Source organism: Rhinoderma darwinii, chromosome 2 (genome assembly GCF_050947455.1).
Source record: "Rhinoderma darwinii isolate aRhiDar2 chromosome 2, aRhiDar2.hap1, whole genome shotgun sequence".
In the NCBI taxonomy this organism is placed as follows: Eukaryota; Metazoa; Chordata; class Amphibia; order Anura; family Rhinodermatidae; genus Rhinoderma; species Rhinoderma darwinii.
The window spans coordinates 276,776,706-276,803,096 of NC_134688.1; the positions used below are offsets into that span (position 1 = coordinate 276,776,706).

Sequence of the window (26,391 nt, forward strand, 5' to 3'; positions counted from 1 at the left end):
TAAAAATGGGACCCGCACGGGGGCAACTCGGACGTGAAAAATTGCAGTTTTTCATGTCCGAGTTTCCCCATGTTCATCTGAATTCGGCCTAACTAGAAGCTGCAGCAGCATATCTGTGTGTGTCTCCCTGTCTCTCTCTCACTCTCTGCTCCTGCTCTGTCGCTATGGGCAGCTGTAACTGTATCCCTAAATGAGCTGAAGAGAAAGATTAAGAAGTAAATTCAGAATGGGTGAATGTTTAGGAGAGGAAGGAAAGGAGCCTGATAAGTGGGAAAAAAGGCATTTTTCTCATATGATATATTAAAAAGTTTCTTATTTTTACTTGAACTATTGATTTATGTAAAGTTTGTTGAAAAGTTAGTGCCCATTTAAGAAAGGCATAAACCCAAGTTTTATAATCTGTCATGGTACTGTTATCCCCTCAGTCCAGAATTACTTTGGTGGTCCTCCAGCTCCAGTTCAGCTATGTCTATGTTACACACATGTGCCCAAACCTGTACTTAATTTTCCAAGTGCTGTCTGACTATTGATTTATATAGGAGCAAAATAATATTTTCATCATGTACATCTAGGCCTCTTTAAGTGATTCATTTCATCTTATTTGCCTTGGCAGCAGCTGCCTGGCACTGGTTGCTAAAGTTAGGTTTACTTTCGACCAATGTACTACAAAAACCTTGTTAGTCAATGTTGCCCTGTGTATTTCCATTTAATATGAAATTGGAAAATTTGTTATCTCGTCTCTTATATATATCTACATTAAACTTTTTTTTTTTTTTAATCAAACACATATGTTTCTATTTCCCCTAAACATCTAGTTTATGTAGTGTATCTTTACAAGAAAATTATGGGCCACAAAGCCATCAAAGATCCTAGTGAGTTACATAGCCAGGGGATATTTGGAAACATTGGACATCCACACATTGTTTGAAGTTTGATTCCCGTTAAAAATGTAAATAAGTTTACTCTGTATGTTGCATGGAGAACATTCTTTGTATTGTGAATTACCATCTTCCTGTCTTATATATCCCCATGTAATGAATGAATAAAAAAAATATTATAAACAATTTTTTTTTCTTTTAGAAAAACACAATGGCATATCACAAAAGAACAAACATAGTGTCTGTAATGTCTATTGCTGTTACTCAGAACAAGCTGCATATCACTAATATTCAATAATACAAAACAAAGACTACTGTACCTGTATATTTACTGAAATCTGTATATTATAGGGGCTGTCTGTGCGATAATAGGGAAGAAATAACTGCAATGCCTGTGTGATGTCTGTATAACTCAATTCTTAAAGTCTACATAGATTCAATTAAATCTGATACAGATACAATGAATTGCAGCTGTCTGTTTTATGATGGTAAGCTAAACTGCTTATCTATGGGCTCACACAGGGCTATTTTAACCATAAGGCAAATGGTGCTCCTCCACTGGATCCCCTGGCGCCAGCACCACTCTTAGGGTATGTTCACACGCTTAACAAAAAATGTCTGAAAATACGGAGCTGTTTTCAAGGGAACAGCTCCGATTTTCAGACGTTTTTTGAGCAACTTGCGTTTTTCGTGCCGTTTTCGCAGCATTTTTTACAGACATTTTTGGAGCTGTTTTCAATAGTCTATGAAAAACGGCTCAAAAAACGTCCCAAGAAGTGTCCTGCACTTCTTTTGACGAGCCGTCATTTTACGCGCCGTATTTTGACAGCGACACGTAAAATAACGGCTCGTGGGAACAGAACATCGTAATTCCCATTGAAAGCAAAGGGCAGATGTTTGTAGGCGTATTAGGGGCGTTTTTTCAGGCGTAATTCGAGGCGTAAAACGCCCAAATTACGTCCGAAACCACTGCGTGTGAACATACCCTGAACCATGTCCGCATCCTCAGCACGTGGTAAAAGTTGAAAACTATGGCAGAGTAGGCAGCCATTTAAAGGCCATAGGTGTCTGGGCCTGGCGAAGGCGGGCGGATGCAGTGACTGTATCAGAGAAGGACCGAATCCAATTAGAGATGGCGTCACCTGTGAGTCCAAACCTTTCCCTAAAAAAATGTCACTGCTAAATAGAAAAAATATATTTTTTTGATGTCTAGTTCAATGGTAGACATTCTAAGACAAATAGCAATGTTCAGGAGCGGAGGCACAATCATGAAAACTTTGCACTGGGTGCACCAGAACAGCCCTGGGTTCACATCATTCTAGTTCCATGCTTGCATTCATTTAATTTATAGTGTAGAATTCTGTACAGGTGGTTGTAGAATGTGTTGTGGATATAATAATTCATTTATGCTTTATTTTATTTTTATTCATGGCCTTAAGGTAAAGTTAGTTCCTATCTGCATATTTCCTCTGCCTAATGTACAAATTCGATTTTCAGTCAGGGGTTCGTTTTTTTTTGGTTTTATTATAATACCGCTGATGAGGGAATTTCCTCCGTGAGAGTAGAAACATAAACATATAAAAATCATGGCGTCATACATGAAGCACACATATGTAGGCTGAGCTCACAGCTGCCCACATCTCTCATGCACACCTCATTCCTTCAAATAAAACCGCAGACAAGACAGAGTTCAGAAATTTTATTAGGAAACTGTCTCTATGTTATTCAGTCAGCAAAAACATAGGCAGTTCTGGCTGGACAGGAAAACCCCCCAATAGAAATCCTGTTTCAGCCACCCACAAACAGAGGCCCATATAGTATGCAGAACAGGGCAAATCCCCAACAGAACACCATTCATGTTGCCGTGTCAGACAACAGATTCTAGAGTTCTGCTGAGCTTCTCTTTAACTTGTTATTCAACCTATTACTTTAATTGGCTTTCTTAGAAATAGTCAATTTATAATTTCCCTAATATTTTTGATGGAAGCAGAACAAGATCACTTCTTGTTGGGAACAGATTCAAGTAATATATGTGTCTGTATGATTAATGATGGTTGATTATTACTTGGCAAGAGAAAACCCTAAAAAAGTTAGTATGGTGCAGCTCTGATGACTGTCTTATCATTGGTGTGCATGCCATAAAACACTTTTGTTGGAAATGGAAATATTACAAGGCCGTCTGGGCAAATAATGATTTTTATTTCTTTAAAAGTATCAAAGATTTCATCAATAACCAAAGAGTTATATAGGGAGACTAAGGCTATGTTCACATCTGCGTCAGGGCTCCGTTCCGTCGTTCTTTCTGAGCTTTCTGTCGGAACGAAGCCCTTACTGACACAGTAGGTTTCCATTTCCATCACCATTGATTTCAATGGTGACGGATCCGGTGCCAATGGTTTCAGTTTGTCTCCATTGGGCAAGGGTTCTGTAGACGACTGCAGTATTCATCCGGTCAAAACGACGGAACCCTTGCACAATGGAGACAAACTGAAACCATTGGCACCGGATACGTCACCATTGAAATCAATGACACCATTGTATGACACCTTTGAAATTATTGGTGATGGAAACCTACGGTTTCAGTTTGTGTCAGTCAGGGCTCCTTCCGACGGAAGGCTCCGACGGAATGGAGCCCTGACGCAGATGTGAACAAAGCCTAAGGTTAAGTACACATGTAGTGTTATCAGATGTTTTTCGGATCGGAAACGGCCCGAAAAACGGCTGAAAAATCGGAAGCAGAACGCCTCTAAACATCTGCCCATTGATTTTAATGGGAAAAACGGCGTTCTGTTACGACGGGCGGTTTTTTATGCCTCGTTTTCCAAAACCGACAAATAAAAAGACGCCCGTGAAAAAGAAGTGCCTGTCACTACTTGGGACGTTTTTGGAGCTGTTTTTCATTGACTGTATAGAAAAACAGCTCCAAAAACGGCCTTAAAAAATAGCAGCGAAAATCGCGAGTGGCTTAAAAAATGTCTGAAAATCAGGAGCTGTTTTCCCTTGAAAACAGCTCTGTATTTTCAGGCGTTTTTGATTTTGTGGGTGCACATACCCTTAGAGAACAGAAAGGTTTAGGTGATATTCCAGATGGTCATTGTTCACATTGAGAAGTACAGACTTAGTTGTAGAACAAGGTGAATTAGCACATTACTTCTCTTTCCATAAGTAAAGTATATTAAAGAGTGTAGAGAAAAAGGTTGCAGTGTTTGAGTACGGCGCCTGGCACATCTAGAAAAACACTGGTGGCTTATATGAAGGAAAGCGGCTCATTTATTGTAACAACAAAGACAAAGCATTTCAGGACTGGTTGGTCCCTTCATCAGAAGACCTGAGGTAGGGACCAGTTTGGTACTGAAATGCGTTGTCTTTCTTATAAGGGTATGTTCACATGGCAGCGTCCATTACGGCTGAAAATACGGAGCTGTTTTCAGGAGAAAACAGCTCCGCAATTTCAGACGTAATGGCAAGTGCAGGCGCTTTTCGCTGCGTCCATTACGGACGTAATTGGAGCTGTTTTTCCATGGTGTCAATGGAAAGCGGCTCCATTTACATCTCAAGAAGTGACAGGCACTTCTTTGACGCGGGCGTCTTTTTTACGCGCCGTCTTTTGACAGCAGCGCGTAAGAAAAATGACCGTCGGCACAGAACATCGTAAAGCCCATTCAAATGAATGGGCAGATGTTTGCCGACACTTTTGTGCCGTATTTTCGGACGTAATTCGAGGTTAAAAAGCCCGAATTACGTCCGTAAATAGGGTGTGTGAACATACCCTTACAATAAAAGAAGAGCTTTCCTTCATATAAGCCTCCAGTGTTTTTCTAGATGTGCCAGGTGCCGTACCCAAACACTGCAACCTTTTCTCTACACTCCCTGATACTTCCATTCCCTGGAATCTAATTTGATGCCCTGAGGCCTCATGCACACGACCGTAAAAACTCCCGTTATTACGGGTCGTAATCACGACCCGTAATAATGGGCTCATAGACTTCTATTGGCGACGGGTGCCTTCCCATTTTCTCACGGGAAGGTGCCCGTGCCGTTGAAAAAGATAGAACATGTCCTATTTCTGGCCGTAATAACGGCACGGACAGTCCATAGAAGTCTATGGAGCTCTCGTAATAACGGGTGGCTACATGTGTGCACCCGTCATTACGGCAGCGTTGCTAAGCGACGTCAGTAAATAGTCACTGTCCAGGGAGCTGAAAGAGTTAACTGATCGGCAGTAACTCTTTCAGCACCCTGGACAGTGACTACCGATCAGTATAAACCTGTAAAAAATAAAAATAAAAGACGTTCATACTTACCGACAACTTCCTGCTTCCTCCAGTCCGGTCTCCCGCCCGTTGCCTTGGTGACACGTCCCTCTCGACATCCGGCCCGACGTCCTGGATGACGTTTCAGGCCATGTGATCGCTGCAGCCAATCACAGGTCAATCACAGGCTGCAGCGGTCACATGGACTGCCGCGTCATCCAGGGATGTCGGGCTGGATGTGAAGAGAGGGACGCGTCACCAAGACAACGGCCGGGTAAGTATGAATTTCTTTAACTTTTATTACAGAAAAGGCTGTCCCTTCTCTCTATCCTGCACTGATAGAGAGAAGGGGCTGCCGATTAGTGCAGTGCTATTTTGCCGCCAAAAACGTGCTCGTAAATACGGGTGGAATACGTGTGACACCGGACCCATATTTACGAGCACGGGTTCGTAAATACTGGTGCAAAACGGGTGGAATACGTGTGACACCGGACCCGTATTTACGCCAGTATTTACGGGTGGGAAAAAATACGGTCGTGTGCATGAGGCCTGAGGGAAAGCAGTGGATAGCAGTCAGTCGTACTAACTCCCTCACTATACACCATACAGAAGAGTTATGCCTATCATAGCACAACTCAAATAGGAGAGTGGAACATAATACTTGTATGAAAACCTTTATACCCTTGTTTAAAGCAATATGACCTTAGAGGAGCGCCACCCACTTGTTTTTTTGTCTCACTCTTTTAAAGTATGTTAAAGTTATTCCACCTCAACCCCATTCAAGTGAACGTGGTTAGCTGCAATACCAGCTACAGCCTATTGACAAGAGTGGCGCTGTTTCTGTAAAAAAAAAAAAGCAGGCCCTGTTTTCTAATTCCAGACCACTCATGTTTGGCTCTCATATACTACACCTCTCCACTTTTTCAGAAACAAAGCCCTGTGCCTGCACACTATATGGAGGTGCATTTTAAACACCATCGTAAGGTAGGGGGACTTATGTTTGACCCGTGATAATTAACCCCATCTCTACAAAATAACCCTGGTCACCCGGCATGTTCACAGCCTAATTGTGCAGTGAGGAGGTTAATGTAAGATGCGCAATAACATATCTCCTTATCCCAATGTCCATTACAGTTCAAGCATTATCAATACAAAATCCATTAATATTAGCAGGACAAAACAGGAATGATATTTTCAAAATCCAAACATGCTGTTTGAGAATAATATTGCACTATATGAATATATAACATTGGTAAGTAGGGCATAGCACCATTGCAAACAATTGGATAATAAAGTAAAAAATGATTACAATGAACAGTCATTTATTAAAAAGGCACTGAATGGTGAAGAGAAACACTAACCCAACACTCCCGTCCCACTCCAAATATGTCATATTTTTTTTGAAAAAAATAAGCATCGTACAATGGCAAGATTTAAAAAAGACTTGAGCCATAGGACAGCTCCAAAAGTTTCTGGCTACTGGTTGAGCGTGCTTTAGATCACATTCTTGGTTTCAATGTAGAATAAACATATAGCCAGTCAAGTAGGTTTCCTTCTATCTTAAATCTACAACTTTTCACTTACGTGTTGGGACACAGCAGATTGAGGTTTATAACAATGAATGGTTGAGAAATGAGGGAAATACAGTCTATGTGCCTCATAATGAATAGTGTGACACTCTATATATGGGATTCTATGTAATAGTAAAATATAATAAAAGGCAATATGCCAGGTACCATAAATACGTCAGTGCAATATTGCATAAGCTTTATAGCAGGTGATTAAACTCAACTGTCTACACAAAAAGTCTCAGCTTTCCAATAAAACATAAATTACAATAGAGACAGTAAATGTCAGTTTGTAATACTGCCGGTTGGTGGTGGACATCTCATCATTTACAATTTCATGGCTCCTGAAAATGTTTGCCTGAGCAATTACAGTACTTTGTTATATTTACTACTCTAACGAGGGTATTGAAACATTTTCTCTGAAGATTTAACAGTATTTTATTGTGTTTCTAAAATTGGGCAAGTCTTATTTTTGTCCGAAATGTGAAAAAGTGGCTAAAAGCAACTTACACACTTGCAAAAAACCAAGAGTCAGGAGTTACTAGTCTACAAAAGGAAAACCCTATCACACATACTCACAGTTTGTGTATCTCCTTAAACATTCAACAATTTGCGTTACCTCCTAGAAATGCTTCTATTGTTTAAGAAGACAAATAGAAACAGTAGGAAACATAGGCAATAAGCATGTAATGGAGACTATGGACAGAATGCATGAAACGTTGAAATCATTATTAATCTGGCCAAGTTATCCTCATTACATGAAGTGTTGATGCAGTGTTTTTACACTAATATACTATGCAACATACGTAGCAGGTACAGATAAATTATCAAAAAAATCCACAAAATAATCAATATTATGGAAAATCCGAGGTTCCAATTAACTTCTTAGCTGTAGAACACTGGCATGGTATAGTCTTGCCAAAAGCTTGCGGGTCTCTGATTTTTGTCACTGGGTGATAATGTGACAAATTCTAAAGTCTTATTTCAGCATCTTAAACAAGTATCCATGTCTCTTCTTGTCTCCCAGTGGATATATAAGTATAGACAGCCTTTTTTGTTGCTTGCATTTAATTTTTTAAAGATAGTTTATGACTAGGGCTAGAAATGTTATCGTGAGTCCATTATGTGGGACAAAGGAGGAAGCCAGAGAATGAAGAATGAATGTACTCTGTTGAATATAATCCATTTGCTTGGTCTGAAGGCATCTGCACCCAAACTTGGTCATTTTCCTTTAGTTCTAGCACTGCACTACCAGAGGCTTGGTCCATGTAACCTTTCTTATATTCATCATATGTGTAGGTGGCAGGTACATTGTTCTTGTAAAGGGCAACCCAGATGTTGGTGCCTTTGACATGGACATGGTAAGCAAAGTAATAAATTCCAGGAAGAGGACAAGTAAATATCCCAGTAAGAGGATTATAACCATTATGGCCATTGTACAAAGTCCGATCAAATTTGATAGGCATGCCAGAAGGAGGGAATGGTGTACTTAAGATGGCAGTGAATGCTGGGGCTATTTTGGCAGATAGTTCTCCAGTGCCATACTGAGGCTTTCCAGGTTTTTCATTGCCTACTGTACCTCCTTCCACGCCTCCTTCAGGCAAGTGCAAGCCAGCAATGGTGCCTTCGCTATAGATTCCTGGTGGACCTGGTGGTCCTGGTTGACCAGGTGGCCCAGGTTGGCCATTAAAACCAGGGGATCCTGGAACTCCTGGTGGTCCTGAAGGGCCAATTAGACCTGGCTGACCAGTAATACTATTTCCAGGTAGCCCAGGGATGCCAGGCTCCCCTTTCAATCCTGGTAATCCTTGCGGCCCAATGGGGCCAGAAGACCCTTGCAGACCAGGAATACCAGCTGGACCTCTTGGACCTGGTTGTCCTGACATTCCCCCTTCTCCTTTAGGCCCTGGACTACCAATTTGACCTGGCAAACCTGGAAGACCCATTAGCCCTCCCTCTCCTTTTGGTCCAATCGGTCCTGGAAGTCCTTTCAGGCCTGGAAGTCCCCTTTCACCTGGGAAACCTGGTTTACCTACAAATCCATTGGGGCCCTGAGTCCCTGGAATTCCTAATGCACCTGGAAGCCCAGTAGGTCCAATGTCACCTTTCAAGCCAGGTAAACCATTTTTTCCTGGCAATCCCATTGAACCTGGAAGTCCTGGAGGTCCTATAATACCTTGTGGCCCATGATCACCTGGTTCACCATCTAACCCTTGCTCTCCTTTATCTCCTATTCCTCCAGGTATTCCAGCAGATCCCCTATCCCCTTTTAATCCAGGCAGACCTGGTTTTCCATACCCCGCTTGCCCTGGCATCCCTGGTAAGCCACGTATGCCTGGTTCCCCTTTAGGGCCTAATGGTCCCTGTAGTCCTGGTAATCCATCTAAACCAGGTCTACCAATTCCATCAATGCCAGGTTTTCCTGGTGGGCCTTGTGGCCCTGGTGGGCCAACAATCCCTGGTGCCCCAGGTGGACCTATATCCCCTTTATCCCCTGTGCCCCCTGGCAATCCATCAATTCCTGGTTTTCCATTACCTGGTGAACCAGGTGGGCCCATAACTCCAGATAGACCTCCAGGACCACGAGTACCCGGTAGTCCTGGTTTTCCAAGTCCAGCTTCTCCTTTAATGCCTTTCTCTCCACGAGGTCCTGGCTCTCCTTTTGAACCAGGTTCACCCCTGATACCTGGCTGCCCTGGACCACCTTGAACACCTGGTTTTCCATTTGAAGAAATTCCTGAAGGTCCAGGAATTCCAGGAGATCCAGGCATCCCTCTAGGTCCTTGATCACCACTTATTCCAGACTCCCCTTTTGAGCCAGGTAGACCTTTAGGTCCAATTTTGCCAGGCATTCCTGGTAAACCAGGTTTTCCAATGCTTGAAAAGCCAGGAGGACCAGCAGGCCCTGGCATTCCTTGTAATCCAGGTTTCCCTACTCCTTGCTTTCCAGGTGGTCCAGAAGGCCCAGGTTGTCCCCTTGGACCAGGTTTTCCAGCTGGTCCAGGTTCTCCTTTAAGGTCCATTGGAAGCATATCTGTAAAGATAAGACAACAAAATAAAAGGTCATTGATTATATATTTCTGATAATACATAATTGGGTATTTGTATAGAATTTCAACAAATTATTGAACAGAAAAGCATCCAATGTTGAATCACTTCAGCTTTCTAAAGGATTGTTCAGTTTTTCTATCACTAGTTTGACTTACAGTATTCAAATATTTTATCATTGTTTATATGTATCTATTAATAATTTTAATGAAATATAAATTTGGGACATTTGTACAAATACAGTGGGGCAGATTTACTATTCAGAATGTACAAGAATTCGGGCTCAAATTGAATCAGAATTCAGGTGTGCAAGCAGTGCGCCACATTTATTAACTATTTAAGACACTTTTTTCAACATGCTCAATGAGGGGGCGTGGCTTGACTGGGGGAAGCGTAGTCCAGCGGAAAGGGCGGTGGCTTAAATGTGACACTGTGTTCCAAAATGCGCCAATAGTATGGCTTAAACTAAGCAAACTAGTAGGTGGTATACGGAAGAGAAAAATGTCTATCATATCTAGCATATGTACCCCTTTGATAAATATGATGCTTTTTCTGATTGCCTTGTCTAAGTTAACACTGTCTAAAACTTAGACAGTATTAATAAATCTGCCTCACTATGTTAGAAATACTGCATATTGAAGATCTGCAATACATTCATATTACTCAAATCCACATTTCTCTTAAATATTCAACTGGCTAATCTAGTTTAGTCAAAATGTCAACAAAGAATTTATTTTTGTTGTTAATTTGCTAGCTTTTTTTTTTTTTTGACTGAATAATTTTGTCTCACTGACTGATAGTGTTGTCTATTTGTTTACTATAATCTTCGCAACTATAGTACTTGTTAAAGGGAATGTATTGTCAGGAATTTACATATTCACATATTTTATCGTGAATTTTGTTTTATGTTTTAGTGGTCTTTTTTAATACATTTTTGTTATTTATTTCTGTTATTTATATAGCACCAGCAGATTGCACAGCGCTGTACAGAGGGCCTTGCTTACTGTCCCCATTGTGGCACACAATCCAAATTCCTTATTGGTATGTTTTTGGGGTGTAGGAGGAAATCAGAGTACCCAGAGGAAACCCATGCAAACACAGGGCGAACATACAAACTCCATTCAGATGTTGTCCTTGATTAGATTTGAACCCAGAACCCCAACGCGATTAGTGCTGACCACGGAGCCACCATGCTGCCCATAATAATAATTATAATAATAATTATTATTATATTATTATTGTTTTCATACTAGCCAGTAAAGCAGTCACAATAGGCTTTCTGTTTTCTGTAGCTCACATCGACCGGGACAGTCATCTCAATCTCATGATAGGGCAGGGATTGAATGACAACTCTATTGTACTGCTGAAGGCCTAAATAAGGCCAGATAGCAATACTATACACATAAGCAAGTATGTATCTTCCCTGTCACTTGCTGTTCTCTAGTGGAGAAGGCTGTACTCCATCACTTCCTGAAGAATATAACAATCACTTAACTCCACAATACAGAAAATACGTTAGTGTCTCCAATATGGCTGCCTACAGGGAATTTTTTTTTAAATCAAACATAAATAGCTACAATATTTAACAATATTTATGCATGAGACATTCGCCTTTAAAGGAGTTCTTGGATTTAAACATTTCCTATTTACTAAAAGGGTCCCCGAATGATAAGTTGATCACAGGGTGTCCTGCTGCAATCAGCTGTAAACTAGTAACAAATGTACAGTTCCCATACAGCACCACCACAGAAAAAATGAAGCATTACACAGTTCTCATTGTAATCAATACGTGGACATGCCGGGTCCTCCAGAGCAAGAGACACTCTTTGCAGTTGCTTTTCCTCCTGGCTCATAGACCCCTTTACTAATTCCATAATAGTATTTGATAATAGCTTTTCTAAAGCAGATAATTTGGGATTATGGTGCTTGTTAATAGAGATTTCTGTTAATATCTTAATTTAAATCTCATTGATAGAACTAAATGTTAAAGGCATTAAACAGTATTTAATAAATAACTTATATTATTATTATTATTATCTTCATCATTATTATTGTATTATTGTTAATAATAATAACAATAAAAATATATATAATATTATACATTTAATAGCACCATGAACTTTTTAGTGCACTGTAAATATGAAATACAGAGGGGTTCATATACCCTTACATGAATAAGTTATATAAAAAGCAGGTACAATAAACATGAGCTCACTGAGTGACAGACTGGTATAGAGGACAGAGAAGGTCCTGCCCACGAGGGCTTACAATCTATGAGTTAGTAGTGTGCTTTACTACTATGTAGTTTCGGGAATCCTGACCCCACTTTTACTCTGCAGGTTTTTAAGAGTACCAAGTACAGATTTCCTTGTTATATTTCTGTACATCTTCATAGTTAGACATTCTTTCTATTCTGCTATTGCATTAGCTATATTCTTGCGCATTAGTTTTAGCATGTTGTGTTATATTATAGCATGTTGTGTTATAAGGAAGGCTACACAAGATAGCTTTTGCCTTAGCAAACTGTTTGTCATGGCTTTTGCAGTTAGTGCCACGTTAATCCTACTCATGGTAACATTAAAGAGTACCTCCAACTACAGTTCAAAATTAACATTATATATGTCTGATTTGACTTATTAATACTGCATCATGGACTGCCAGTGAACTCTGCTCATATATTGAATTAGACAAGACTGTGTCTTCTAGGCTTCCATATACAGTACAGGACCTTACACTGTGACTCCTGAAATAAAACATGCCACTAACTAATACAAGTTGCTTATTTATATGTAATTGGAGGTACTCTTTATAGTTATAGGGGGTTATGCATTTTGGTTAGAGTCACCCTTTTAATGCTGAGCGTTGGAAGATCATTAGGAAAATTATTGGAAAATTTGAAAAATTAGAAATGGTTTATTCATACTCTGCCAACTATATCCTTGTCAAATCACAATATTTTCATATAATCTACTAGCTACGGATTAGCTCCATTGAATTTACCTAGTGCAAATCCTGACCCTTTTGCGTTTTCTGGCAGCCACTACTAGGTGAGCTCACTGCATAGTAAGTTCAGTAGTAGCTGTATAAACCATTATGCAGTGAGCTCCCCCTAGTGGTGGCTAACTGCATTCAGAGTTTGATCATTTAAAGGGGTTCTCTGGGAGTAAAACATTGATGGCTTAGCCTTAGGATAGGCTATCAGTGTTTGATCTGTGGGGTCCAACCTCCGGGATCCCTGACGATCAGCAGAATGAAGGGGCCACGGCACTCAAGAAACTGCCACAGTGCATAGCGGTTTGTCCCTACAGGAGGCTGTGACTTGTACTTGAACATGAAACGTCCTTTACTGCAACAGTTCTCCCAATGTATTAAGTTGTTGCAAAAATGTTTACTATACAAGCTATTTAGGTTCTACAATGTGGACGATTATGATTGTAGAATTAATCCATTCTCTGCATGCATTCTAATAATGAAACAAATTGTACTTGGAAAGAGGAAATATTTGTGCCTATGTCTAGCTTAAAAAGAAATATTACTCTGCTATGTTTGAAAACATAGTTTTTTTGTCTTGACTAATTTCCCTCTAATGGAGGATGGGGTCTTCCATGATCTAAATACTAAAATTAGACTGTTAGCTCTGTGGATGGGGAAGCAGTCTCAAAAGAATGCTAAGATTGCACTTTTCCCTGCACATCTACGTGACCCATAGGACGGGTCCAGGTTGTGGTATACTTTAAATCCCCATAAAAGGAGAGCAACCTTTCTTCACTTAAAATTCCCATTTATTTTCCAAATAAACACGGCTCCACACATCCACATATGTGATGGATTTGTATTTAATTACTACAAAATAAGTTGATTTTGAATGGGCTGCTGTTTTACATTCCCATACAGTACTTACAAAATACACAGACATGCTCATACTTCACCCTGGAAGCATTTGGACAGGCAGCTCGAGATGGGAATGTAACATAATATAAACGCGGTAATTTGAGTAATTCACAATGTTGTTTTTCTCATTTTTCAGATTCCACTCCCCTCTATTATTTGCAGATTAGGAGCATTTACCAGATGCCTGAAAAAAGGTGGAATTTCATTTTCATTTTAAAGGAACAAAAATAAAGGAAATCTAAGCAATTTTTTTGTGTAAAATATTCATATTGATAGGATTTATGCTGAATACAATCTGTGTATGTTGTTTTAGGTATTTGATTTGTGAGCCTAGGTTGGATTTTGATCTAAAATCTCCGATATGAATAAAGAATTAAGCATGGTTCTAGGTCTAAGCACTATAAGGCTATGTTCACACGGAGTATTTTGGAGGAGGAATATCTGCCTCAAAATTCCGTTTGGAACTTTGAGGCAGATTTTCCTCTCCCTGCACGCCGATTTTCGCGGCGATTTTCACGCCGTTTTTCGCCCGCGGCCATTGAGCGCCGCGGGCATAAAACAGCGCGAAATACGCTTTCTCTGCCTCCCATTGAAGTCAATGGGAGGTCAGAGGCGGAAGCGCCCGAAGATAGGGCATGTCGCTTCTTTTTCCCGCGAGGCAGTTTTACTGCTCGCGGGAAAAAGACGCCGATGCCTCCCATTGAAATCAATGGGAGGCGTTCTCGGCCCGTTTTTGCAGAGTTTTGCGACGCGGTTTCCGTGTCAAAAAACTCTGCAAAATACCCCGTGTGAACATAGCCTAAACTGATGGACATTGATCAATAAATGAACACTAAATACAGATCACAATATAATAGACAGATCTAACAGGTGATCTTTGCAGTCTCTTTTGCAGATTCGGGAACACTGCAGGCAAAACGAATACACTATGTTATACCCAGTACAGGGCCTGAGGGGGGCGGTGTATGATGCAGGATTTCCTTCTTTGGTGTTCTTTGAACACCTGATCCATACTCGGCCCCCATCAGGCCCTGTACTAGGCATAAAACAGTGTAACTTTTTTGCCCAGAGTGTTTTATTTCGATATCAAATTCCTGTTATATAGTTATTAACAGAAACTCAGCCTTTACAAATGCGAGGGATCTCCTAATTACGTGGCACTCCCCAAAGAATTTCAAAATGTATCTTTCATTTCAGTGGTTGTCTCAGAATCGACGATTATCACCTATCCATAGGATAGATGATAATTGACCACTGGGGTCCACACTGCTGGGACCCCCCCTAATCGTGAGAACGGCGGTCTCTAACACGCTGTTCGTCCTTACTGCTGAAATGCAGTAAGGAGGAAATTAAATGGAGCGGCGGTCGAGCTGCGCGCGGCTATTCCATACAAGCTCCTGTAGCGAGGTGGATCTGGGGGTTTGAGACCCAGCAGTGGGGCCCCCAGCAATTCCGACTATTATCACCTATCATGTAGATAAGTGATAATTATCAATTCTGGGACAAGCCGTTTAACTTACTCAAAAACTTTCTACACAGGATTTTGTGATCTCTATCAGCACATCAAGACAGTCATTTCTGCAGTGCATTGCATCGTATTGTATTCGGTAGTGACAACATTTCATGCACCAATCACAAGACTCTTAGGCTGGGTTCACACGACCTATTTTCAGACGTAAACGAGGCGTATTATGCCTCGTTTTAAGTCTGAAAATAGGGCTACAATACGTCGGCAAACATCTGCCCATTCATTTGAATGGGTTTGCCGACGTACTGTGCAGACAACCTGTCATTTACGCGTCGTCGTTTGACAGCTGTCAAACGATGACGCGTAAAAATACAGCCTCGTCAAAAGAAGTGCAGGACACTTCTTTCAGACGTAATTTGAGCCGTTCTTCATTGAACTCAATGAAGCACAGCTCAAAATTTACGGCTGTCAGAGAAGCCTCGCGAAATGCGAGGAGGAGCAATTACATCTGAAACGAGGCAGCTGTTTTCTCCTGAAAACAGTCTGTCTTTTCAGACGTAAAAGCCTGCTATCGTGTGCACATACCCTAACTGTACCATTGACTACCATTGACCAGATGGCGATTGTTTCACTGACCCCCAGGGTTGCCAACCTCCACTTCAGTAATTTCTGGGCAACAGAGCTAAAAATCACAGACAGACCAACATTTTTTCGGACACATTAAAAAATTAAGAGTAAGTGATAAAGAGCATAGGTAACACCATTTTATAAGTAATCACACAAGTGGTATAGTAAAGGGCACAATTGAAGTTGAATTAAGAAACTATTAGGGTATGTTCACACGGCCTATTTACGGACGTAAATCGGGCGTTTTTGCCCCGAATTACGCCCGAAAATAGCGCCTCAATAGCGCTGACAAACATCTGCCCATTGAAAGCAATGGGCAGACGTTTGTCTGTTCACACGAGGCGTATATTTACGCGCCGCTGTCAAATGACGGCGCGTAAATAGACGCCCGCGTCAAAGAAGTGACCTGTCACTTCTTTGGCCGTAATTGGAGCCGTTATTCATTGACTCCAATGAATAGCAGCGCTAATTACGGCCGTAATTGACGCGCCGTTCTAGCGCCTGCACATGCCGGTACGGCTGAATTTACGGGGATGTTTTCAGGCTGAAACATCCCCGTAATTTCAGCCGTTACGGACCCCCGCCGTGTGAACAAACCCTTAAAGTAATACAATTGAGATAACTTTAATAATAAATTAAAAAATACGCATATATTTCTACCCACATAGCGCGGGAAAGCTGCAAGCAGGGCTATGATTGGTGAGTCTGTTTCACTCACTCCACCCCTGCCCGGTCCGCCACCGCTCTCTGACTGGTGAATTGTCTTGGTCCATCGTGATGTGAGGTCAGATGACTGGTCTCCACCTGACCTCAGTCAGAGACAGAGTCTTTCTTCTTGTTTTTTGCACTACGCAAGTGCACATGTAGATTTTGGCGCATGCGCAGTGCAAAGTTTCGGGGAAGGGAAAAAAATCCTGTGTTCTTTTTCTGCAGACCACTTCGGACGGCAGAAAAAAAACAAAAATTTTTTGCGGACTGTCTGTAAATTTACAGACGGTTAGCAACACTGCTGACCACCATAATCAAACCATGCATGTAACGCTGTTATTTTGATGCAGGTTCCTGCTACCGCTGTTGGGTTGTAAGGATGCTAAAGTGGGTCCCTGGGTGGCAGATAGGCCTCTCATATGTCAATTACTTTTTATAGCTAGGCTGGTAATACTACATAAATGGACAGCTAGTCAGCACCAGATGAACAGGATCATGCTCATTGAAAGGAGCTACTATGAGAGAAAGATGATTTCAAAATTTTGTGAGAAATGGAGCTGCAGGAATAAATATGGAAATATCTGTCTATATTTTGTGTTTTGTATAATGATACACTGCTTGGTTTTTGTATTGAAATTTTATACTGCATAATAAATAAAATAAAAAAAAAAAAAGGAGGACATGCGGAGGACTTCAGAAATAGGAGGTGACCATGACTGGCCACAGCAGATCCCTTTTTGAGAATACAGCAAGAAGAGAGATAAGGTGAAGCCCCACTTATTGTCAATGCAGAGCCAATGTGTAGAAGGAATGACAGACATAAAAACAGAAATACTTGATATATACCCACAAAGTTTAAAACCTAGGTTCACTTTTAAATACTTTTCTACATTTTACATACAAATATAATTACATAAAGCTTGTGGGGGTTGTGCCGGGGTCAATGATTGTCGCTTAACCACGGAATAGGCCAGGATTGTCTGGTCATTGGAGCCCTTGCTGCTGGAAACCCCTGCCGATCGCGGGGACGGGGATCCCGAATCTCTCGTTCCTCCTTACTGCACTCCTCGCAGTGAGGGGAAGATTTAATTGAGTGGCAGTCGAGCATGCGTACCCGGTTCGGGAGTCCTGTTCTTTTGAATTGGTGGGGGTCTCGGTGATAGGGCCCTTAGCGATCAGACGGTTGTCACCTGTCCTGTGGATGGGTGATGGTTGTTGATTCTGGGACAAGTGAAATTTTTGCTTTTTATTGTAATGATAAGGGCTATCTTATCGTATTCATTCTCATGTACAGTCCAGGCCAAAAGTTTTGAGACTAATACAAATTTTGGTTTTCACAAAGTTTGCGGCTTCAGTGTTTTTAGATCTTTTAGTCGGATGTTTCTATGGTATACTGAAGCACAATTATAAGCATTTTATACGTTTTTAAACTTTTATTGACAAATAAAGTTTATGCAAAGACTCAATATTTACAGTGTTGACCCTTCTTTTTCAAGACTTCTGCAATTCGCCCTGGCATGCTGGATATCAACTTCTGGGTCAAATCCTGACTGATGGCAACTTATTCTTGCCTAATCAATGCTTGGAGTTTGTCATAATTTCTGTGCTTTTGTTTGTCTACCCGCATTGTGAGGATTGACCACAGGTTCTCAATGTGATTAAGATCTGTCGAGTTTTCTGGCCATGGACCCAAAATGTCAATATTTTGTTCACAGAGCCACTTAGTTATCACTTTTGCCTTGTGACATGGTGATCTTTAATGCTGAAAAGCATTGTTCATCACCAAGCTGCTCCTGGATCGTTGGGAGAAGTTGGGAGATGTTTAGATACCCTTCTTTATTCATGGAAGTGTTCTTAGGCAAAATTGTGAGTGAGCCCACTCCCTTGGATGAAAACCAACCCCACACATAAATGGTCTCAGGATACTTTACTGTTGGCATGATACAGGACTCATGGTAGCGCTCACATCTTCATCTCCAGACAATCATTCTTCCAGTTGTCCCAAACAGTCTGAAGGGGCTTCATCAGAGAACATAACTTTACCCCAGTCCTCTGCAGTCCAATCCCTGTACTTCTTGCAGAATGTCAGTCTATCCTTGATGTTTTTCTTGGAGAGAAATGGCTTCTTTGCTGCCCTTCTTGACACCAGGCCAGCCTCCAAAATTTTGCATTTGCCTCACTGTACAAGCTGATGCACTGACACCTGCCTTCTGCCATTCCTGAGCAAGCTCTGCACTGGTGTTGAACCGATCCCATAGCTGAATCCTTTTTAGGAGACGGTCCTGGCACTTGCTGAACTTTCTTGGCACCCTGAAGCTTTCTTCACAGTAATTGAACCTCTCTCCTTGAAATTCTTGATGATCCAATAAATGATTGATTTATGGGAAAACTTAAGAGCAGCAATGTCCTTGCCTGTAAAGCCCTTTAGATGCAAAGCAATGATGACTACATGTGTTTCCTTGGAGATAACCATGGTTAACAGAAGAAGACAATGCTTTCGAGTACCATCCCCCTTTTAAAGCAACCAGTCTGCTCTTATAATTCAATCAGTATGACATGTGATATCAGCTGCCTTGTCCTTATTAACACATGATGTTAGTAGGTCATTTTGTGGCAGGGCTGAAATGCAGTGGAAATGATTTTTTGTGATAAAGGTAATTTTGATGGCAAGGAATGACTTTGCAATTAATTGCAATTCATCTGATTACTCTTCATAACAATCTAGAGATACTGCAAATTGCAGCTATAAAAACTGAAGCAGCAAACTTTGTAAAAAACAAAATTTGTGGCAGTCTCAAAACTTCTGGCCACAACTGTTGAGATACAGTCACAATGCTGATGGATTTTGGGCTCCAAACTCCCAGCATTCCCTGCTAGCTTGGTGTCTGTGCAGCTTACGTAATCAAGCCATGTGCTGCACATAGTCATAGTAAATTAGAAATAAATATTGTAGGGAGTATAAAAAAAGGATTTAAAAAATCTGCATTGCCTGATTTAACTAAAGAAATAAAAAGTGTTTGACCAAATGCAAAAAACAAAAACAAAACAACAAACTGGGACATCTGCGATTATATTGCATAATGAGAAGATATACTACGCAGATTTGTGTTGGTAAACTGCTTCGTATAACCTCGCTCTCCTTTCACTAACCTAAATCATTGACTTATTTTTTACATTCACAGTAGAAGTAAATTATAAGTTCATCTTTATTTAATTTGTATTAAGAGAAACTTGTATACTTTTACTCTACGCATAGAAGTAGTGGTATGAAAGCCATTTGGGCATATATATACAGTGAAGGAAATAAGTATTTGATCCCTTGCTGATTTTGTAAGTTTGCCCACTGTCAAAGACATGAACAGTCTAGAATTTTTAGGCTAGGTTAATTTTACCAGTGAGAGATAGATTATATTTAAAAAAAAAACAGAAATCACATTGTCAAAATTATATATATTTATTTGCATTGTGCACAGAGAAATAAGTATTTGATACCTTTGGCAAACAAGACTTAATACTTGGTGGCAAAACCCTTGTTGGCAAGCACAGCAGTCAGACGTTTTTTGTAGTTGATGATGAGGTTTGCACACATGTTAGATGGAATTTTGGCCCACTCCTCTTTGCAGATCATCTGTAAATCATTAAGATTTCGAGGCTGTCGCTTGGCAACTCGGATCTTCAGCTCCCTCCATAAGTTTTCGTTGGGATTAAGGTCTGGAGACTGGCTAGGCAACTCCATGACCTTAATGTGCTTTTTGAGCCACTCCTTTGTTGCCTTGGCTGTATGTTTTGGCTCCACGAGCCATTTTTAATGTCCTGGTGGAGGGAAGGAGGTTGTCACTCAGGATTTGACGGTACATGGCTCCATCCATTCTCCCATTGATGCGGTGAAGTAGTCCTGTGCCCTTAGCAGAGAAATACCCCCAAAATATAATATTTCCACCTCCATGCTTGACAGTGGGGACGGTGTTCTTTGGGTCATAGGCAGCATTTCTCTTCCTCCAAACACGGCGAGTTGAGTTAATGCCAAAGAGCTCAATTTTAGTCTCATCTGACCACAGCACCTTCTCCCAATCACTCTCAGAATCATCCAGATGTTCATTTGCAAAGTTCAGACGGGCCTGTTCATGTGCCTTCTTGAGCAGGGGGACCTTGCGGGCACTGCAGGATTTTAATCCATTACGGCGTAATGTGTTATCAATGGTTTTCTTGGTGACTGTGGTCCCAGCTGCCTTGAGATCATTAACAAGTTCCCCCCGTGTAGTTTTCGGCTGAGCTCTCATCTTCCTCAGGATCAAGGATACCCCACGAGGTGAGATTTTGCATGGAGCCCCAGATCGATGTCGATTGACAGTCATTTTGTATGTCTTCCATTTTCTTACTATTGCACCAACAGTTGTCTCCTTCTCACCCAGCGTCTTACTTATTGTTTTGTAGCCCATTCCAGCCTTGTGCAGGTCTATGATCTTGTCCCTGACATCCTTAGAAAGCTCTTTGGTCTTGCCCATGCTGTAGAGGTTAGAGTCAGACTGATTAATTGAGTCTGTGGACAGGAGTCTTTTATACAGGTGACCATTTAAGACAGCTGTCTTTAATGCAGGCCAGGGGCGTAGCTAGGGGGGGGGGGCAGGCGGGGCACGTGCCCCGGGCGCAGCTCAGAGGGGGGCGCCAGCGCCACCTCCTCCTGCACTATAATTGTACCTGTGTTGCAAGGACACAGGTACAATTAGAAGCAATGAATCACCGGGCACGTTCCGTGCCCGGCCATTCAGCGCCTTTCCACGAATGAAGCGACTGGTACCTTTTGTAACAATGACGCTTCCGTCGATGAAAGACGCTGATTGACAGGGAAAGTCGTCCTGCCCAGCCAATCAGCGCCTTTCATAGACGCTGTGTTCAACCCCCTGGAGACCTGCGCAGAAGAGAGCAGGTCTCCATGGCTGCCGGACGGCGTGGGAGCGGGAATAAGGTGAGTTGAAATATTTTTTTATTTTTTATTTTTTTTAAAATTGTAATAGAAGTGTGTGGCTGTATCTGCGGGGGGGACTTTGTCTACAAGGAGGGGCCTTTATCTATGGGGGGTGTCTATCTACAGGGGGACTATATCTACAGGGGTGGGCTATATACAGGGGGAATATAGCTACAGGGGTGGGCTATATCTACGGGGGTGGGCTATATCTACGGGGGGGCTTTATCTACGGGGGGGGTCTATCTACAGGGGGACTATATCTACAGGAGGGCTATAGCTACAGGGGGTGGGCTATAGCTACAGGGGGACTATATCTACAGGGGGAATATATCTACAGGGGGACTATAGCTACAGGGGCTGGGCTATATACAGGGGGACTATATCTACAGGGGGTGGGCTATATACAGGGGGACTATATCTACAGGGGGGCTATATACTGGGGTGGGCTATTTATGGAGCACCATATACAGGGGAGGGCTATAGCTACAGGGGGGGGGCTATATAGTATATAGCCCCCTGTAGATATAGTCCACCCCTGTATATGGTGCTCCATAGATAGCCCACCCCAGTATATAGCCCCCCTGTAGATATAGCCCACCCCTGTATATAGCCCAGCCCTGTATATAGCCCACCCCTGTAGATATAGCCCACCCCTGTAGATATAGCCCACCCCCTGTATATGGTGCTCCATAGATAGCCCCCCTGTAGATATAGTCCCCCTGTATATAGCCCAGCCCTGTATATAGCCCACCCCTGTAGATATAGCCCACCCCTGTAGATATAGCCCAGGCCTGTATATAGCCCAGCCCTGTAGATATAGCCCACCCCTGTAGATATAGCCCACCCCTGTAGATATAGCCCACCCCTGTAGATATAGTCGCCCTGTGTATAGCCCAGCCCTGTGTATAGCCCAGCCCTGTGTATAGCCCAGCCCTGTGTATAGCCCACTCCTGTAGATATGTTCCCCCTGTAGATATGGTCCCCCTGTAGATATAGTCCCCCTGTAGATATGGTCCCCCTGTAGATCTGGTCCCCCTGTAGATAGCACACCCCTGTATATAGTCCCGCTGTAGATATAGTCCCCCTGTAGATATAGCCCACCCCTGTATATAGTCCCCCTGTAGATATAGCCCACCCCTGTATATAGTATCCCACAAATAGCTCCCCCTATAGTGCTCCACAGAAAACCCACCCCTGTATATAGCCCCCTTGTACATATAGTCCACCCCTGTATATAGTGCTCCACAGATAGCCCACCCTTGTATATAGTATATACAGAGGTGGGCTATCTGTGGAGCACTATATACAGGGGGGGACTATCTAGTGGAGTACTATATACAGGGGTGGACTATATGTACAAGGGAGGCTATATACAGGGGTGGGCTATCTGAAACACTATATACAGGGGTGGACTATATGTGGAGCACTATATACAGGGGTGGGCTATATCTACAGGGGGGCTACATACATGGCTGAGCTATCTGTAGAGCACTATATACAGGGGTGGGCTATATCTACAGGGGGCTATATACAGGGGTGGGCTATCTGTAGAGCACTATAGGGGGAGTTATTTGTGGGACACTATATACAAGGGTGGTCTATATGGGGGCACTATCTACAAGGGCTCTATGGCAGGCACTATCTACAGGGGGCTCTATGGCAGGCACTATCTAGAGGGGGCACAGTGTGTGTGTGTGTGTGTGTGACACGGTGTATGGTGCTATTATAATTAGAGGTGCAGTGTATGGCGCTATTATATTTAGGGGCGTAGTGTGTGGTATAATGATAACTTTATATTTATTTATAGGTGCAGAAATGTTGGAAAAGTGAGAAGCTGAAGACATGTGAGCGGCAAACTGCAGAAATGGGCTGTGACCGGGAGAAGCCACCATAGAGGTCTGGACCAGATGGAGAAAAACAACTAGAATCTGAGACGTCACCGGTGAGTCACTTAATGTAAATGTTGATTCTGCCTCTAATCAGTAATGTAGTCACTGTATGATCTGCAGTGAGATGATGGGTGGTATGATTATGATAGGATTTATTTTTTGTGAAACAGCATCTCCCAGCATATCCTTATCATTATTTGGGCCATGCTGGGAGCTGTAGTTTTACGCTGTACACACCTATACGGCAGGGGTTGCACTAAATTGAGCTGTATATGTGCTGGTGTTGTATATATGTAGTGAGCTTGCTTCTGGGGCTGTATAAATGTACTGAGCTTGGTTCTGGTGTTGTGTATAGAATCATATTGCTTGTAAAATGTACAAATGTTTTTATGCTCGCGTTACATAAAAATAAATGACACGTCGATTGGTAGAGAAAACAAACACGGCGAGGGGGAAGGAGATGTCGGGAAAGAGGTTGGGGGGGGGGCGCCAAACTGAATCTTTGCCCCGGGTGCTGGAGAACCTAGCTACGCCTCTGTGCAGGCACCAAGTTGATTTGGAGCGTGTAACTGGTCTGGAGGAGGCTGAACTCTTAATGGTTGGTAGGGGATCAAATACTTATTTCTCTGTGCACAATGCAAATAAATATATATAATTTTGACTATGTGATTTTCTGGTTTTTTTTAAATATAATCTATCTCTCACTGGTAAAATTAACCTAGCCTAAAAATTCTAGACTGTTCATGACTTTGACAGTGGGCAAACTTACAAAATCAGCAAGGGATCAAATACTTATTTCCTTCACTGTATATATATATATATATATATATATATATATATATATATATACACTACCGTTCAAAAGTTTGGGGTCACCCAGACAATTTTGTGTTTTCCATGAAAACTCACACTTATATTTATCAAATGAGTTGCAAAATGACTAGAAAATATAGTCAAGACATTGACAAGTATAGAAATAATGATTTTTATTTCAAATAATAATTTTCTCCTTCAAACTTTGCTTTCGTCAAAAAATGCTCCATTTGCAGCAATTACAGCATTGCAGACCTTTGGCATTCTAGCTGTTAATTTGCTGAGGTAATCGGGAGAAATTTCACCCCATGCTTCCAGAAGGCCCTCCCACAAGTTGGATTGGCTTGATGGGCACTTCTTGCGTACCATACGGTCAAGCTGCTCCCACAACAGCTCTATGGGGTTGAGATCTGGTGACTGCGCTGGCCACTCCATTACAGATAGAATACCAGCTGCCTGCTTCTTCCCTAAATAGTTCTTGCATAATTTGGAGGTGTGCTTTGAGTCATTGTCCTGTTGTAGGATGAAATTGGCTCCAATCAAGCACTGTCCACAGGGTATGGCATGGCGTTGCAAAATGGAGTGATAGCCTTCCTTATTCAAAATCCTTTTACCTTGTACAAATCTCCCACTTTACCAGCACCAAAGCAACCAGAGACCATCACATTACCTCCACCATGCTTGACAGATGGCGTCAGGCACTCCTCCTGCATCTTTTCAGTTGTTCTGCGTCTCACAAATGTTCTTCTGTGTGATCCAATCACCTCAAACTACGATTCGTCTGTCCATAACACTTTTTTTCAATCTTCCTCTGTCCAATGTCTGTGTGCTTTTGCCCATATTAATCTTTTCCTTTTATTAGCCAGTCTCAGATATGGCTTTTCTTTGCCACTCTGCCCTGAAGGCCAGCATCCAGGAGTTGCCTCTTCACTGTAGACGATGACACTGGCGTTTTGTGGGTACTATTTAATGAAGCTGCCAGTTGAGGACCTGTGTGGCATCTATTTCTCAAACTAGAGACTCTAATGTACTTGTCTTGTTGCTCAGTTGTGCAGCGGGGCCTCCCACTTTTCTTTCTACTCTGGTTAGAGCCTGTTTGTGCTGTCCTCTGAAGGGAGTAGTACACACAGTTGTAGGAAATCTTCAGTTTCTTGGCAATTTCTCGCATGGAATAGCCTTCATTTCTAAGAACAAGAATAGACTGTTGAGTTTCACATGAAAGCTCTCTTTTTCTAGCCATTTTGAGAGTTTCAACGAACACACAAATTTAATGCTCCAGATTCTCAACTAGCTCAAAGGAAGGTCAGTTTTATAGCTCCTCTAAACAGCAAAACTGTTTACAGTGGTGCTAACATAATTGCACAAGGGTTTTCAAGTGTTTTCTAATCAACCATTAGCCTTCTAACACAGTTAGCAAACACAATGTACCATTAGAACACTGGAGTGATGGTTGCTGGAAATGGGCCTCTATACACCTATGTAGATATTGCATTAAAAACCAGACGTTTGCAGCTAGAATAGTCATTTAGCACATTATCTATGTATAGAGTATATTTCTGATTAATTTAATGTTATCTTCATTGAAAAAAACTGTGCTTTTCTTGCAAAAATAAGGAAATTTCTAAGTGACCCTAAACTTTTGAACGGCAGTGAAGGTTATAGGTATACCAAATATTAGAACATCATGTGACAAATACTTAAAAGCGTATCTCATAGAAACAGATTATTTCTGTAACTTACAGTATATAGCACCAACATATTCTGCAGCGCTGTACAGAGGTCCTTACTTACTGTCCCCATTGGGGCTCACAATCTAAATTCACTATTGTTATGTTTTTGGGGTGTGGGAGAAAACCAGAGTACCTGGAGGAAACCCATGCAAACACGGGACATACAAACTCCATGCAACGATGAATGGATGGAAGGAAAGATAGATCAATAGATTTTTTCTAGATAACATAGTGCTGCATACAGTGTTTTTTTTTACAAAACAAAAGAAGTCAACAGGTTGGCTCTCCTCACAGTCCTCACTTATCCTGGGAGTGGGTATGTCTCCTGGGGTTGATATATATAAAACAGGTAATGGTGGTGCTCAGCTAAAAGATAAGTATCCAGCTATTCACCAATCTGAGAAGAACGAAAAGCAAAAAAACAGCAACTCTCCATCCTGCGTTAAAATCCTTTTAAAAATGGCTGATGCCTGCTGGGAACGACCTTCCACACCCCGTGTCTATGGATGTTTTATGAGATGAAATAAAAGGATTTTAACGCAGGATGGTGAG

At 41.8% G+C, this 26,391-nt stretch overlaps 1 protein-coding gene across 1 annotated transcript in view; it reads right to left on the reverse strand.

The window, feature by feature from the left end:
* Window positions 1-6,345: 6,345 nt before the first annotated feature.
* Window positions 6,346-26,391, reverse strand: part of COL8A2 (collagen type VIII alpha 2 chain) — a 141,665-nt gene continuing 121,619 nt past the window's right edge. Inside the window, exon 4 of the mRNA XM_075850540.1 lies at window positions 6,346-9,733. Coding sequence (XP_075706655.1) covers window positions 7,821-9,733 — 1,913 coding nt within the window. The 3' untranslated portion in view covers window positions 6,346-7,820. The remainder of the gene's footprint in view (window positions 9,734-26,391) is intronic.